We start from the raw sequence: 17,596 nt of genomic DNA, 5'->3' as shown, positions 1-17,596 counted from the left end.
AAAAATAGGAAAACTAAAAAGTCATTTGCAATTCTACTAAGAACTCCTTTTTATTCCCAAAAACATATACCTATAGATAGTTATATTATACATATATATATATATAACAGTATAATTTCAAATAGTTACCTTTCTAAATAATTACAAATACATTTATGTAAACAATATCTCATGTTCAATGATTGTGAAATATACTTTTCCATAAATTAAAATTATGTTTTTTTGGGAAACGTCTAATGTAATAGATTACTTTGACATAACTAGTTTACAAACGCGGATTTGCTCGTGCCAGGAAACTGTGCAGGATGACGACATCCGAATTGCTTTGCGCATATAAATTGTGAACTCTTGTACGAACTGCGAGCAGTGTTGGCTCTTCAGCGTGCGACTTTCATCCCTGAGTTGGTAGGTTTTATCCCCAACTGTGCACCAATGAACTTTTTATGCATTTAACATCGTATCGTGAAGGAAATCATCGTGAGAAAACTGGCATGGCTTAGACTCAGGCACAGAAGGCTGATGAGCTGTATGATCAACTACGTATGTAATGTGCAACCTTAATATAACGTACCTCAATATAACGACTTCCTCGATTTAACAAATTCTATCCCCTTGAATTGTCCATAAGAGTCAATATAAAATATACCTTTACATTGCGAACATTCTTTGTGTACAACCTCTTTATAACGAATTTTCAACTATCAAGAAAAAGTATTCATACCTCTAATTAACGAATTTTGCCAACCCAAAACCTTTATATAAAGTTTCCACCAATAATATAACTCTTAATCTTATAATGTGATTCATGTCTCGACATGTTTCGACACGCTTTTGTTTGTAAAGTAATCATTGTTGTTTTGATGGAAAGTAATGTAAACACCTCTGCTCGAGAGAGGTAAAAGAATAGTTATATTGAGGTGAATAAAACTATTCTTTTACCTCTTTATAACGAATTTTAGACCAATCTAACCTCAACATAACAAACCTCAGTTCAACGAATTACTTGATATTACGAATATTTTCTTGTTCCCCTCCGATTTGTTATATCGAGGTTGCACTGATTATGATTAGCATCAATAAGTGCCTGTCACATTTCATATTGTATTCTAGTTTTCTTGTACCAATGCATCAGTGTGCCGAGCGTTGGAAAGCTTTTATAAATAAATAAATAATATACTGACCAGAGGAGTAGTGTTGTGCACTAATGGACTTTCGTTCTATGAGCGGAATTAACATTCGCTTGAACGGTGAAGGAAAACACCGTGAGGAAACCATGACCCAAAAATTCGACGGCGTGTGTCAGGAGGCTGATCACCTACTTGCCTATTACATAAATGATGATGAAGCAGATACAGAAATCTGAGGCCAAGACCTATACATAAATTTGAGCGCCACTGATTTATTTTTAAATAATTTACCGATGAACCTTTTTGTTAACTCTCATAATTTTCAATGCATTACTTTTTTGCTTTCATGTAATTTTAAAGCTTGGCAGTGACTTGTACCAATCCCATGTCATAAGTCCTTAAGGTATTATTAATTTAGGGGAACTTTTCGGTTAAGGCAAGCACAGCCTTATTCACAAAAATATGATCTTTTTGTTAGCTAATTATAAAACATAGCAACAAATATTATTAGCATTTAATATAAGAGAATTTTAAAGCAATTATTATACTAAAGATTGTATGCAAATTAGTCAATTTAATAATATAAAATTCATGAGTGCAACAATAGTCAATAGTGGGCAGTATTCAAACAATAGTTGAAAAGTGAAAAGTTGTTGTGTGACTAAAAACCCATAAAACATCAGTGGTTTAATATTTTTACGTCTATTTTTTTTTATAGAAAGGGGCAAAAGAGCAGAAGGCTTACCTGATGTTGAGTGATACCGCCACCCATGGAGACTCACACTGCCAGATGGCTCGCTAGTGCGTTGCCACCCTTTTAAGTATCGGTACGGTCTTGAACTACCCTATTTACTGAGAAAATACTTAATCTATTCGTTTTTTCTGTACAATATTAGACAAAGTAGCTGTTATACCTAGCAACCGAACCACACTAACGTTTTGCTTTCGAAACGTTATCGTCGGTATATCGAGTAGAGGTAAACATACGTGAATAGCACGCCTATTCTAGGTCTATGATATATGTGCACTGTGCGTTAAAGCCCTTTCGGTGGGGAGTAATTCAATAGCACTCAACTTTTGTCTGGAGTTTTCGGCTATTTTAAAAAACGGTTGAAATCCACACCCTTTGCGTTATTACCAGTTGTAAGCAGCTTTATTCGCCGCGAAAATCGATCATTCGATTATTCAGTGAATACTAGCCACAACCCGTGCCTTAACAGAATAAACTGTATCTGTACTTTTACTGTATCTAAGGAAAAATACACTTTCTAAAACTTAGTCAATTTTTGTTTCTAAAGCTATACAATATACGTGTCATTTGTACGATCAAACAAATGATTACTAAGCTATCAATATAAATTTATATGACTTAGATACTATTTCTATAGGCCGATTTACATTATCTTAGTGTTTAGGAGAGTGCTTTAGTACAACTTGAAAGGCAAGTTCTTTAGCGTAGCGTTTACTAAAGCAAGTAGCGTTTACATGTTTCAACTAAAGTACTATCCTAAAGCACTCTCCTAAACACTAAGATAATGTAAAGCGGCCTTATTACTTTGTCTATCAAAATAAGTGACGTGATTTGAATTTGACACACAAATTTACATATATTTTAGTGTCGTTGAGTGATACTATTATAAAAAAGAATTGGTTGGATAAAATAATTATTTCTTTATTTTGTAGACTGTAATTGTTAAAGTAAAATGTCATCTAGAAGAACAGAAGATAGTCATATAGAGAAACTGAACCAGCTGTTCTCCGACTCCGGGCTGGAATGTCTGCGGTCTGCTATTGAGTCTGAAGAATCGTCTTCTGAATCTGGAGAGGCAGAAGAACTGGGTATGTTCTTAAAACATGTATATTACCGTGTCTTTACTTATATATAAGTAGAATCATCAGTTTATATTTTCATTAAAAAATATTATTTTCGCATAAATTCAAAAAGTTTAAATAAAAAAATAAAAATAAATCAGTGGCGCAACCTCTTTTGGTCTGGGCCTCAGATTTCTGAATCTGTTTCATGCTCATTTTAAATGTAATAGGCAAGTAGGTGATCAGCCTCCAGTACCTATCTGACACACGCCGTCGACTTTTTGGGTCTAATACATGTTGGTTTCCTCACGATGTTTTCCTTCACCGTTCGAGCTAATGTTAAATGCGCACATAGACAGAAATTCCATTGGTGCACAGCCGGGGATCGAACCTATGACCTCAGGGATGAGAATCGCACGCTGAAGCCACTAGGCCAACACTGCTCTAAAAAAAGTTTAAATAACTGTGATAATTCTTCCCATACTGGCTTTAAAATAGAGCAATTTTTGTGGAAAATCCATTTTTTTCACATAGCTTGCTTGTCCTATGAGAAAAACATCGCAAGGAAGATGAATTGTCTCCTAAAACAAAATCATTCTTGACCGATGACATGTCATATTAGATAAATAATAGTCAAGTTCTTTACACCATACAAAATAGTACTTGCCTGAAGAAAAATTTTCAATGAAAGTGAAGCAGAAATGAGTCACCATGACCCAGCTCCATACATAAAAAGACTAGAGATATTTTAACAGGAGCTGAAGAGGTAGCCATTATAATTATGAATATAGAAATTTTAGATTCAAAATAAACGCTGAATAGATAACAATGGACTATGGACATGTCATATAATAGTACCTATACCTTACCAGGCAAAGTAGAAGAAGAACAAGAGTTAGTAGTGGAACCCGACTTAATAGCTGACATCAAGAGCCAGGTGGAAGAGGAAATAATTGAAGAACGGCCAGAGATTTTCCCCACACCCTCACTAAGAAGGGTTTTACCTGATCGACTGCGTAAGGTATATTTTAAGATCTTTTTTTTATTGAATAGAGGGCAAAAGGGCAAGAGGCTCACCTGATGTTAAGTGATACCGCCGCTCATGGGCCAATGCCAGAGGACTCGCGAGTGTGTTGCCGGCCTTTTACCAATCTGACCTTGAATTTTCCGCATAGTCTTGTCCTTGGCTTCGCTGTTACCGTGTCCTGTCTCGGGCGATTGCTGGTGGCGCCGTGGGTTTTAGTGGATATGCTCAGTAGCGAGTCACACAGAACCCTCCACCACAAAGCAGACGTGCCGTGGACTTGAATATGAGAATCATGTGACATGTTGGTGACAACTGGACATGTCTTGTAACAATCTGCAGATGCTTTACAGAGATCGAGGAGGTCCGTGCTTTGTCTACTTATAGTTTCATTAATGAATAATCAACTACGCTGAATCCGCAAATGTTACTATTTCTAGATTGAAGAGCAAAACCGAATCCATGTGCTTCCAGAAGAGTTCAAAACTGACTTTGACTTGACTCTTATCCCGAAAATAGCTACCACGCCGCAACAAAAATATATTGATATACTAGGTGAGTATATCAGAGGCCTAAGGCGGAACCTAAGCTTGTTGATTACCCATCTTATTTTATTATAGAATTACTTTTGAAATTTCTAAATCTACCATTTTTTTGAGAGGACCCCTTTATTCTCCTCTAACATACTCCTCGACTAGACCCTTAAATCTGTTATCATACAATGCTTAAAACTATGTAGGTATCAAAGTCAAAGTCAAATCATTTATTTCAATTAGACCATCTAAAATGGCACTTTTTAACGTCAGAAAAAAAATACAAAGAAGATTCTAGTTGCCCCTTCCAAAAGGTAGTTTCGTGTGGAGAAGAATGGGCAAGAAACTCTACACTTACTCTTTTAAAATAGGTTTACAATATTTTGTTACATTTGTTAAATAATTATATGTGAAGACAATGTACTCTTAGAATAAACTACTTTACTAAAAAAGTTAGTATACATGTTCCTCACATATTTACAAATATCGAAACCGTAGAATATTAACATTAAAGAGTAATAAAAATATTAAAAAAAACACAACAAAACAGTGTGTGAGATACAAAATAATAATAATAATAATAATTACATTTGTAGCATTATAAATTTAAAAAAAAAAACTATCTTAAAAATATCTTAAGGTGAAACTGATTTAAGAGAATTTAGACCATGTCCAGTGAAGCATAACCCTTTATGGGTCTTAGCAACTTGAACAGTAATCTGCCATTGGTCTCGATCATTGGCACCACTCTGTCGGTTAGTATACTTTTAATAACGATAACAGGATATTTGCTGAATATTCCAGGTGAATTAACAGGCTGCGTGCAATACAAGAAGAGTCTGGCTGAATTCTGGTTTCTGGACACTTTGGCAAACCTACTCCGGCGCGCTCAGGACGATGAAATGGACAGACGTAAGGCTTTTAATATTACCTATATAATTCGGGGCTATAACTTCAAAGGATGGAATATTTTGAAATCTGAATTTACTACGACTAGTGGAAATTAAGATATCTTAATCTTGCTTTTAAAGTTCATTTGGATAAACGTGTTAATCCGGTGTAATATCTACTATTATAGTAGAATAAAAAGAAAACTTAATCTTAATATTTGTTTTAGTTGCCTAAAGTGAGTTTCCATCACAAGCTAACCGGTTTCAGCCGCGTTAAATCGGTTGTGGCTTGATGTTGTATAGCGCGTTCAACCAAAATATTTAACTAAACCTTTGTTATAGCATCTCAAGCGATCCTTATCCTTTGGTTCTGCGAATGGATGAAAGAGATACAGCATTTCGATGCAGCCGATCGCCAGCGAATGTTAAAACGCTTCCAGGTGGGATCAAAAACTTTTTCTAGAAACATCTAAATTTAATTACCGGTTTAAGCAGCGAAAGAACAATCGTTTCGTTTTGGATGATAGGTACAGGTAATTAGTTATAATATTTTTAACATTAGGTAGTTTATTTTATTTAATTTTACTTTTGATACTTTTATTTTATTGTAAACATTTAAAACTATTAATAACGATACTGTTTCGTTATAATTAGTTTTTTTTTTAAAGACAATTCACACCAATTGACCTAGTCCCATGCTAAGCTGGTGAAGCTTGTGTTATGGGTACTAGGCAACGGATATACATACATATTATAGATAGATAGACATATAAATACATATTTAAACACCCAAGACCTAAGCACAACACCAAATGCTCATCAAATCGATGTTCGTCTCAGCCGGGGATCGAACCCGGGTCCCATGGATTCGCAGTCAGGGGTACTAACCACTAGACCAATGAGTCGTCAACCTAGGGTTTAGATTTTCATTAAAATTAACCTGTTTAGTTCGCAAAGACCAAACCATCAAAAAGTTCTTGTCCACTGCCCAATGTTAAAAATCGCGTCAACGACTTGACCCCCATCCCCTTCCCGATGTTTTCACTTCCACTCAATATTGCTACGATATCTAGTCGTGCAATTTTTTTCCTCTAGCACAACATGCTATCAGCTGCCAGGTTTATTGGAGATGAGGAACACCTCCCAACCCCGCTGGAGGCTGGGGTTTTCTATAAGCCCTTGGAAGAAGTGAGCGTTGACACATCGGTGACTTCCCGACAGTCACGGCATCTGGTCACGTTTGAGAATGCAGCCTATGAATGTTCTCTGCGCGATCTGATAAACATTATGCATTATATTTATGACTTGTTAGTATACTAGGGGTGTTAAATATTCGTTTTGCGTATTTCCTCACGAAACTTTGTTATTAGTCCTGTGTACAAAGTTGATTATGTTCTGGTTATGTTAAGTGATATAAATCTAAATAAGTGTGTATTCGGGCCTTAGATTTCTGTATTTATTTCATGATCAGTTATCAAGCTAATAGGCAAGTAGGTGATCAGCCTCCTGTGCCTGACACACGCCGTCGACTTTTTGGGTCTGAAGCAAGCCGGTTTCCTCGCGAGTCGCGATATTTTCCTTCTCCGTTCGAGCGAATGTTAAATGCGCACATATAAATAAAGTCCATTGGTGCACAGCCGGGATCGAACCTCAGGGATGAGAGTCGCTTGCTGAAGCCACTAGGCCAACACTGCAAATAAGTGTAGGTATATATAATAATAAATAAACCTAGCTAGCAGACACGCCTGTAAAAATATTTCAAGCAAATACATGAAAGGCAAGTCCATTCGTAGAGCGATTTTAAGCTTGTTTAATTTGTTTATTTTAGCCAACTAGTATTCAAAACGATTCTTAATAAACCAAAAGACTTACTACTTCCTAATTTTTAACTACTAAAGCTATTACATATAGAAATGAGGAATCAAATATAGTTTAACGTTAGCATTTGCAATTTATTTCAGATTCAGTACAGACTACCAATACGACATAGTTCGCTCAATTTTCACCTTTAGTCCTGAATATAATTTAATTGACACGCCATATCAACTACAAAATCCCAAACGGTTGTTTGCGCCTCTCAAAATAAAACCTAAGAAGGATAAGCCGAAGAAAGATGTGAAACCGCAGAAGGGAAAGAAAAAGGAAGTGGATACTGAGGAATATTTAGCATTGCTCGAGGTATAAATATGGCGGGTAGTTACAAAAACTTTCCATCATCCAATTTGTTTGCAAATTGATTTTAGCAGGATTTATATACCTCTCAAACACATTAATATAAAATAATGATAAAAGAATGTATTTTCCAGCTCAGAGCTAGAGATGAAAAACTTCAGGATGAACAGGAAGAGATTGATAGAGAGAACTGGCATCGTCGACAGCATATTCTGCCATTGCAGTTTGCAGCCGATGACGCATTCTTCGATAAGTACTGGCCACCACCACCGCCAGAGCCTGAACCAGAGCCAGAACCCGAGCCAAAAGGCAAGAAAGGAAAGGGGAAGAAATAGAAAAGAAAACATGTGGTTATCTAGACTGTTAAATGTATGAATACTAAAGATTACTAATAAGACTTCTCACTGTTTAAAAACATAAATATCCTAATGATTTTCACCCTTTTTAATATAATAAGAAACTCCCTGTCAATCACAAATGCTTTACGGACTGTCGCATATAGAGCGCTTGGTGGGTTTGCATTGATGTCATGAATTACTTAGGATCACCACAGAAGAGTATTTATTTCACACATAGTAGGTAATCAAAATTAAAAATGTTATCAATGTGTGACATACCCTTAATTATATGAATGGGTGGGGTCGCACGGGGAACGTAGCAGATATATTTCTGCGTCTTGTTAAAAAAGATGATCAGGCTTTTAGGCAATTTTAAGGAATCAAATATTATGACACTATCTGGTCAATATATTCTTATAATAAAACAAATGGTGACTTTCACCAGTATAATACTCGAAACAGAACTAATTTAAACGTACGACCAACAAGGCTCCAGAAGATAAACCACTCCTTATATGGAAATTGTATTCGTTTTTACAACATTAAATTCAAAGCTCTCATTAAATGTAAATAAAGAATATTTAAATGATCCTAATCCTTGATTTTTTGCTCCAGTTCAACAATTTGTATGGCTCAAAACTTAGCGATTAGTTGCGGAAAGTTTCTTGCCAGTTCTTCTTGCCCGCTCTACGCCCTTGACATGCGAACTGGTAGTAAATGTAAATTAACAATTAATGTAACTTCTTTCCTGACATTAATCAGTGGACTTGTTTCCCTATACATATATTTTTTTTTAATCTATCTGCAATCAGCCTCATGGCTTTTATCAGATTTTATAAGAAATAATGCAATTAGGGAACGCGAATCCAATATTTTTTTTATTCCCTCCGTATTTCGTAAACTGTCAGACTGCGGCAAGTTTTGCCCTTTTCAGCCGATACACACTGTCCGTCGTTTCCAAGAGGCCCGAAGCTAGGGGGTCGACGTGTTGCTGAGTTTCATTCTGTATCGCACGGTTGATCTTTTAATGTCTTCCTCGACAGTGGCAATTCCCAAATATTTATGGAAGTTTCCCTATATGAATAAGGTTATTTTGACTTTGGACTTTGACCTTGTGCCTGTCGATGTTTGGGACTAAGACACTTCCTATTGAACTTAAAATCTAGAAAACCTGACCACTTATTAAGCAAATACTCAATTTTTTTTTCATCTGAAAACGGTAGTCTATAATAAAACAAATTTTTGGAATAATGGTATTTATTCTATAGACAGCATATACAATGTAGAAGAATATTTTTGAGTTTATACTACAGTAGACAGTTGCAAACTACACAAATTGAACACCTTACTACAAAGTCATTTTATTATATTTAATACATACTGGTATCCGCACGTAAGTTATCATATTCTGGTTTGAAAAGTATTATCAAAACCATTACTTAAGCCATCTTACGTGCAACAAATAAATTTTAAAAATAGAATCTATTTAATGCTAACCTGTTACTATAAATGAAGACGCTACTTCATAAATTACGAATAAGTTTAAACTTTAAATGATATTAAAACTATTAATTTCTGAAAATCTTACCGATAACCACAGAACAATGGCAAAATTAATTAGATATCAATTAAACTGTGTACCTTAACATTAAAAAAACAAATTCAAATTAAAACATGTATTTAAAGTCAATGTAAATTGATTTTTTATTACAGAAATGTTATATAAATACATGTTTTAATTAGATGTTAGCTAAAATGTGCGTATTCTAGTTATGAAATATTGTACCTACAAAGCACAAACTTACACTAATTTTGGTTAATAGACAATCACATACATTTGGTCTTTTATATTGAGCAACACACAATATTCGGCTTAAAGCAAGAAAATATTAAAAATGTAGAAAAACATAAATTTTTATTTACTCAATAACAAATTAAAATTGGAATGTGGCTATTAGATAACAATAAAACAATTTCGACCTATTTTTTGTCTACCCACAATATATAAATAAGTTACTCTAATAAATATTCAATAATTATTATTCATACTAACTACTCAATACTTTCGGCTTCTCCATATCACTGAGTTTTTTTTTAAAATAATATTTCAACAGATTAGGCACAAGAGAACACCTAAGTAAGACATAATTTTCTCAGTAAGTGAAAACTTGTAACATGATGTAAAAACTTGCCCATATCTATTACACTTGCAAGTACTTTGTGTCCCCAATTATTAGTTCAATATGTATATCCGAGAACTATATGAGAAATACCATAATTGCTGAGCATTGTAAAGGATAGATACCATAAGCTTCCAAATTATATAACTTTTGAAGTGAAACTTCTTTATCGACGTATTGGAGAAATTTATGTAAAAAATCGTCACGTTTTTCGGTTACGCGCCATGTTGCTTTTTTTAATACCAACTACAAAATATAGCTTGATCGATCGCAGGTTGAATCCGATATTTTATAATAATTTAATATTTTCAATAAAATATTGGTGGCAAATTTCGCGAGAAAACCTTGAAATTAGTCGGATTACTTCAAGTAAATGCAATTAATGAAATTCTGTAATAATCTTAGTAAGGTAAAATGTAATAATTGCATTATTTATTATATATATTTTATAGTAGATCATTTTACAAAAAATAAGGTCATAAAGAAGTTTTACTTCTTACGTGTGTACACCTAGTACACGCACAATTTTTTTTTACAACGATGTGTTTGAATTCCAGGTAAAACTTTTGATGGCATTATGGCTAAACATATTTTTACCGGGCCCCTCATAAAAAAACTGACAAATTATGATCAATTTAAACACACCTATCTTTTTTGACTCAACTATGATTAAACAAGCATAAATTAATTAAAGAATCAAGCATTTTAGTTTTTTAATAATAGCGCCAGGCAAAAATAAGACATGGCCTTATACATATGAATCCATTAATCTGAGATTCAAACATTTTTAATAGGAAACATATAAGGCTCACAACAATTATGGTATCTGCTATATGGTAGGGCATAAATAGTTATTTTTATTTTACTTGGCAGTGACATATAGCTTAATACTAAGGAAATTCATATATTTTTCCGTTCAAAAACAAAATCTACATCAGTATCACACTAAATTTAACTGGCCAATAGTATAAAAGCCCCTTTTTAAAAATGAGATTTTACTCCCAGTACACATACATATTTACATATTATTCCTACCATAAATGCACGAAAAGTTATATTAGCATATCATATACTTATAATCTACATAATTGTAAATGTATTACTGGTTACAACGCCATCTACGCAGAAGATTACTAACTAAAAGTATTTTGAAGATCATATTTTTTTAAATTAAAAGTCAGACGTCTTAATGTTTTTCTCTTCATCTGTTTGTTTGTTGTAAACATACTTTGTGGTAAGCAAGTCCACTTAATAAAATTGTATATATGATAACATTACTTCGAAACGGGTACCTATTATATTATCGAGAAAGACATCAAAATTCTTGCCACTATTTTATATTGGAAATTTTAAAATAAAAAGTCAAGTCATTGCAAAAAACATAGACAATTGACATAGATGTGAAGACTTTATTTGAAATACCAACATTATTGCATGTTTTCCCAATGAGGTACTCCTAAAGTTCAGAAACCATATTGCTTTTTGTATCCAGCTTGGCACATTGCACTGTTCTTGTTGTCCTTGTTTTTTTTTAAAGCTTCTACATCAATCGTAGATAAGAAACAAATGTTTCATAACAACAACAACTTTTTAGACTTAATTTTCTATCAGGCCTGATAATTGTTTTAGTACACTGAAGGAGTATATATGTATATTTAGTTATTTTAGTAGATGTTACATGTGGCCCATATAAATTTGGTGTCAATGTGACCATATCATTTCCTTACCTTTTCATGATGTCACCTTTTCACTAAAACACTGTTCACTTTACACTTTGTTCACACTTTAACACTTAACACCGGATCCATATGGCACTAGATGTGAATGGCAGGCTCCGGGTTCGATTCCGGTCGCTACAGCAGCGCGCGTCTACACTCATCCCTGTACGCGCCTGCCGAGCCCCGGTTTCATGTTTGCCATCTGTAAGTTACAATTACTGTGTTATTTTAGTACACGCTATATTCGGACAAGAACAATGGATTAAGATAATTTCGTCATGATCGTAGAACAATGTCGGATTTGAAAATCCAAAATCCACTTTTTATCATATTTGTATACTATACATTGACTAATTATTATTATTATTACGGCTAAATTAAAAAAAATCCATGTTTTAAATTTCAAATTAATCAGTCGGTACAGTGACGGATTTGATAGAAGCATGTGATTTTTCTAGAAAACTGTGTAATTTAACGTTATAATTTTTACTTTATTTCAAAACAAACCCTTTTGTTTGTATGCCAATTTTCATAATAACAGAATATGAATTAAAATAGTTATTACAAAAACTAACATGATTATATTATTATGAAATGGCTGCCCTGTAAAGTTTACTATTTGTCAGATCCGTCACATTCTACGACTATGACGATTTGTTAATATAACCCCAGTCATACGGACTACATTTGACTGTGACTAAAACTGGAATTCCAAAGAGATGTTTATTAGAAGTTAGTAAGTATTTGACAATGGTCAACTACAGGTTAAAACTTAAAATAGTTTAGCCATAATTAAAATAGTATAAATATTTATACCTATACCTGGCTTTTTGCAACTCAATCTGTCCCTCAAGGGTCTTAGCGAGGTATATAACAAATAGTTGTGATAATGCTACCCCAAGGGCTACAGAGGCTATAGTGTAGAGATGCCGTTCGCCCCATAGACGAACGATTTCGATACACCCACTTGTCCATACACGCTTGCTCGCTTCTGCCACCTGAAATTTTATGAGATAAAATTAAATAAAAGGAAATATTTTTAAGATGTAAATTTTTTTCATTAAAGTGGTATTATTTCTAATATTAAATGTATATTTAATTATAATTATTATTAAACTTGTCGAGACATTTCACTTGATGCCTTTATTACGAGATAATTTAAAATTCAAAACATCACTAAAATCCATCAAACTGAAATTAAATTAAAATCAAGCTGACTACGTAATCGTTATTTTCGAAACCATTTTATTTAAAGTATATTAATATAAATATTTATATATTTTTTTTTCTTTTCTCACAGTGGTTGCTTGGAAGAGATCGCTCGAAAGCGATAAGGCCGCCAGTTGCCTTTCCTTTACGTGTAATTATGTTAAATTTTTATATTATAAAGCAACAAGTGTAAATATAAATAAATCTATAAAAAAGCATAAAAATACATTTAACGGTCATACAAGCTTACAAGCTTTAAATAGTAATAAAATGAAGATTAAGATTACAGACAGATTTAATTACTGGATAGCATAGGAATGAACTAACGACGAAACAAACGAGTTAACGTGTGTCTGTGTAAGATAAATATAAAAACTACCGGATGGATGTGTGGAGTAAGAGATAGCTTATCAATATAATTTGTGGTAAATTAGGTTATAATTAGTAGTATAGTAATAACCACCGGACGGATGTATGGAGGAAAAGATATCTTATTAATATAATTTGTGGTAAATTAGGTGATAATTAGTAGTCAAGTCGTGTATATAAACTCATATTCATTTAAATATACTGAAAACGAAAACCAATATAAGCATTAGATATACAATTAATAATTACTTAAAATATAGATATAATTTATATATGTATATATATATAATTATATAAAATAATTTACTTTACTTTAGGTTTAAATAGCTTAATGGGTTTATGTTTTAAAAATTCAATTAGGTATATAATAATAACAGGAAAACATGAGTGTGGATTTTCAATTTAAATAAACAGGATATTTTAGATTAGCTAAATGTTCAATAATAATAAATTTAATTGTCCTAACAACTTTGTTCTATAGGAATGCATAATCTAAGCTGCGGAAAGCGACTTTATTTTGTAATATGTTGGGATTATTTTATATAATAAAATCTCTTGAAAACATTAAATTCTAGTATGTGCTTTAAAAGATTATGCCCTTAAACTTAGATTGGTTTTTGACATAAGGAAGTCAGACATAGGTCTGGCTCAGTCTGGACATCAAATCTTACAGATAGCGACTTTATTTTCTACTTCACATATATGTCAACCTTTCTTTATAAATAAGAAATTAGTGCTTGACTATGCATGGAATTAAATTATTCATTTGTGTATATGGTAGGTATCTAATCTGGACAGAGGATTGATATATAAAATCATTAAATGATTTCCTATTCCTATATAAAGCCCAAACATTTATATGTTAAACAAAATCTATTTATAAATACCATAAACACCATCAAATAATAGAATTGGAGATAGGTTGACCGACAAAAATCAACTATTCAAAATCAATAAATTTTGTCTAATTACCCACAATTGTCAAATAAAATATGAATTTTTTATTTAAATTTGTTCTTCATTAAACAAATGTACTTACCGGATAGTTTTGAACCCCATACCCACACATAATGTTCACTAGTCCTGAACTTATATCCGTAGGGTTGATACAGCATGAGTAAGGAACTCCACATTTTTCTACAGATGGGGAAGTACAGTTGAAATATTCATTCTTGGACCAGTCCATGTAACCGTCTGATGTGAGACCGCAGCAATGAAACTAATAATTTTATACACATTAATTATAAAATAACTTAATCTAATACTATTTATTGTCAGCTAGTAATATAATTTATTTCAATGATAACAACAAGTTTTAAGCATTCAATGTGACCCAACCCAGAACTGCCAGGTTATTCTCCGAGCGTCACTCACTAAAATCGTGTCTCTATGGTTAGGTATTATATGTTACATAAAATTAAATTTTTAAAGAATTGTGTCAGGTAAAATTTAGACTTTACTTTGTAGAAAAAAAAATACTCATAGTTATGGGCAGTACTACAATTTATAAATAACTGTATTTAGCACAACTGATATGGTTTCTGTAATTCAAAACTATTGTTCATACTTTGTATGATGACATTTTGATTGGGTAAAAACCACAGAAATTTAAAGTTTACTTTAAAATACTTACATCACTCTGTGCAAAATCTATGAAATTCTGCAAATCAGGGTCCTCTCTATATGAGTGCACAACTCTCTCTGTGAAGCTCTGCTCGATAAAGCCATGAAGGGATCTTGGAAACACAAAGCCACACACTGCCCCTCCCATTTCCACTAGGAATAGTATCAGTAGGCAGAGGGAGTACTGGAATTTATTAAATTATTATTTTGATAAAGGGATTACTATAATAATATAATTAATTTTTGATGATAATATGAAAATCGGTCACAATTAAACAATATCAATATAGTGTCCTACTTCAAATTTCAGAAACATGAGGTGTACTTGTTTTCACTCGGAAATGTATTATTTTTAAACCTTATTTTTTCCTAGTTTACAATTTTTGCACAATATGTTTTTGTCTACTTTACAGTACCTTGTGTCAGTTTTATTTTTCTGACTTAGTGTCATAAAGTAAATCGGACAACTCTTTTCAACAATCTCCTGACTTTGAACCTCTAAATAATGTATTATAAGTGGTTTAAAACCCAGTTTAACAATTAAAAATTATGTCAGTTATAGTCCATCTGAATGAGTCAGATTGAACAATTATAGTTTTAACTTACAAACTTTAGCAAGCAGGTATTTTCTCTCAAAGCTCCAATGCAGCCAGCAAAACTGACAATGAACACCACACCTCCCATCAACGCAATCAAGAGACTAATATTTAATATTAAGTCATATAGAGTGTCCAACTGAAATTAATATATATGTACGGTTAGTGATAGTATACAAATAATAAACAATAAATTGTTTAAAGAAACACAAATTTTTAACTTTTTGTCCCTTTACTCTTTAGTTTACATTCTTTAAAAGAATTTTTCACATTGCCAGAACAGATAACATATCTGTTACTCATAATGGAAATAAATGCAACTTCCCTATGGAATGATTTCTTTATTTATTATATTTTATTTGGGACATAGAATACTGATCACATTCTAATCAATATAAGTAAAAAGTCAAGCTCTCAGTTGATCTATTAAAAAACTAGCTGACCTGGCTAACTTCGTTCCGCCCTACAACCTTATAATATCGTTGTTACTTTAATTTAACTTATTTTAAGTTTCATTAATGTTAAGTATTACATTAATACAACTTTTTTGCAAATACAGAAATGTTTTATTGCTTGCCATTTCGAAAGAAGAATGGCAGTTTTACACATTAGGCATCTTCTCTCTAGCGTCAATATGGCGATACTGCATGTTAAGCACTTCTCGAGTTATAAGTGTTGTAACAAACACGACTTTCTTTTATATATATAAGAGTTAAATTTACCTTTATGAGTCCAGTTGCTTGCCACTTATCTATAAATGCATAGAGTCCAACAGAAACTACTAAACCTCCTAAAAGCTGAAATATTTTAAATATTGTCAATGGGAATAAATATAAATTTGTACAAATTTGTGAATTGTCGAAGTAGTGATTAACAGGCAGAGTTATATTTAAAAAGTATAGTTTTCATAAACATGTTGAATGTTTATGCCAAAAAAATATTGACCTTATACTGAATTTTAACTTATTTTACATAATTTCGTTACAATAAACCTCATCAGCAAAACACATATGGAAGCTGATGATCTCATCGCGATATAGCATGTTAAAAAATCATATCAAAATGTAAAAAAATGCATTAAATTGATTAAAAGTTAATTCAAATTAGTTCCAACAACTGACAACGGAACCAATTATTATTATGTTTAGTCACATCCTTCGTCTCTCTAAACATAACATGTATACAATCGAATGAATGAATCACACGAGATCTGAGAACAATGGATTGCGATTCATACGTTAATTAAGAGATATTTTTAGAAATCGTTATTGGTATTAAGCACCTTAACAGTTTTAATTTAACAGAACTATTAGGAACTTACCCAAAATATAAAGTTTAATACAAAAATCATGTATTTTACACATCCACTGACATACGTAAAATTCGGTCCTCTTCGCCTCGCATGCATTTTTACTTACTTTGTATTTACAGTTAGGGAAATAATAAAAGATTAATTTTGCTTTATAGAATATTGTAATGAAAATTGAAATAATGTATACAATTATCGATATTCTCAATTTTCGCGAAGTCTTGACACAGGTACACAACCCACCGCCATCGGCATTTGAATTGAGATTTGAGTCTGAGTGTCATAGATTATGTAGAGGTTTTAAATTTTGAGTTGGTAGCACAGGATAAGTAAATATACTAATGTGTTGTTAGAGTCTGTGCCAGTGTGCCGATTTTGCGAATTACTATAATTCTTAATTCTTGTATTCTACGCGTCATTTCATTTATTTGTTCTAATTTTCAACTTATGATCTCTGTTAAATAATCATTACACATAATACAGCTCTCTTTCTGCAAGACTTCAGAACAGTGTTGCCAGCTACATTTAAATTTTAATACGTTGTCATAATATTTTTTTATTACTTTTCTAAAGCTTTCATTATTCATGTTCATCTCGATTTATGTTCCTACGAATACTTCTGTATTATTATTTGTTTAAGTATAATAAGTACCCATGAAATTGTATAGGTATAATATTGCTCAGATAGCAAATAAT

At 32.5% G+C, this 17,596-nt stretch overlaps 2 protein-coding genes across 3 annotated transcripts; one reads left to right on the top strand and one right to left on the bottom strand.

The window, feature by feature from the left end:
• The first annotated feature begins 2,797 nt into the window (after positions 1 to 2,797).
• LOC125048470 lies at positions 2,798 to 7,992 on the top strand. Its single transcript, XM_047647122.1, has 8 exons — positions 2,798 to 2,966; positions 3,812 to 3,960; positions 4,404 to 4,518; positions 5,301 to 5,408; positions 5,729 to 5,826; positions 6,482 to 6,693; positions 7,348 to 7,564; positions 7,693 to 7,992. Exons 1-8 carry the CDS (start codon positions 2,831 to 2,833, stop codon positions 7,891 to 7,893), a joined length of 1,236 nt encoding a protein of 411 aa, XP_047503078.1. The 5' UTR covers positions 2,798 to 2,830; the 3' UTR covers positions 7,894 to 7,992.
• A 3,252-nt stretch (positions 7,993 to 11,244) lies between these two features.
• Positions 11,245 to 17,136, bottom strand: LOC125063521 (tetraspanin-33-like). Of its 2 annotated transcripts, none has more exons than XM_047670005.1 (7): positions 16,913 to 17,136; positions 16,314 to 16,388; positions 15,602 to 15,730; positions 15,006 to 15,179; positions 14,412 to 14,591; positions 12,611 to 12,792; positions 11,245 to 11,996 (listed from the first exon to the last, which is right to left on the bottom strand). In XM_047670005.1, exons 1-7 carry the CDS (start codon positions 16,997 to 16,999, stop codon positions 11,984 to 11,986), a joined length of 840 nt encoding a protein of 279 aa, XP_047525961.1. In that variant the 5' UTR covers positions 17,000 to 17,136; the 3' UTR covers positions 11,245 to 11,983. The 2 variants fall into 2 exon arrangements, with proteins under 2 accessions (XP_047525961.1, XP_047525962.1); XM_047670006.1 differs by having other exon boundaries at positions 12,617 to 12,792.
• Between the last annotated feature and the right edge of the window lie 460 nt (positions 17,137 to 17,596).

This window comes from Pieris napi, chromosome 3, assembly GCF_905475465.1.
Source record: "Pieris napi chromosome 3, ilPieNapi1.2, whole genome shotgun sequence".
Classification (NCBI taxonomy): domain Eukaryota; kingdom Metazoa; phylum Arthropoda; class Insecta; order Lepidoptera; family Pieridae; genus Pieris; species Pieris napi.
Note: the sequence above shows the minus strand (reverse complement) of the source record. Positions and strands in the feature narration are given on the sequence as shown.

Excerpts from the sequence above, each read along its gene's own strand:
- LOC125048470 (XM_047647122.1), top strand. The coding sequence starts at position 2,831 with ATGTCATCTAGAAGAACAGAAGATAGTCATATAGAGAAACTGAACCAG. Across the intron at positions 5,827-6,481 it reads GAATGTTAAAACGCTTCCAG|CACAACATGCTATCAGCTGC; the intron begins GTGGGATCAAAA and ends TTTTTCCTCTAG. Across the intron at positions 6,694-7,347 it reads ATGCATTATATTTATGACTT|ATTCAGTACAGACTACCAAT; the intron begins GTTAGTATACTA and ends AATTTATTTCAG.
- LOC125063521 (XM_047670005.1), bottom strand. The coding sequence starts at position 16,999 with ATGCATGCGAGGCGAAGAGGACCGAATTTTACGTATGTCAGTGGATGT. Across the intron at positions 16,389-16,912 it reads TATTAAACTTTATATTTTGG|CTTTTAGGAGGTTTAGTAGT; the intron begins GTAAGTTCCTAA and ends AAAATATTTCAG. Across the intron at positions 15,731-16,313 it reads AAGCAACTGGACTCATAAAG|TTGGACACTCTATATGACTT; the intron begins GTAAATTTAACT and ends TATTAATTTCAG.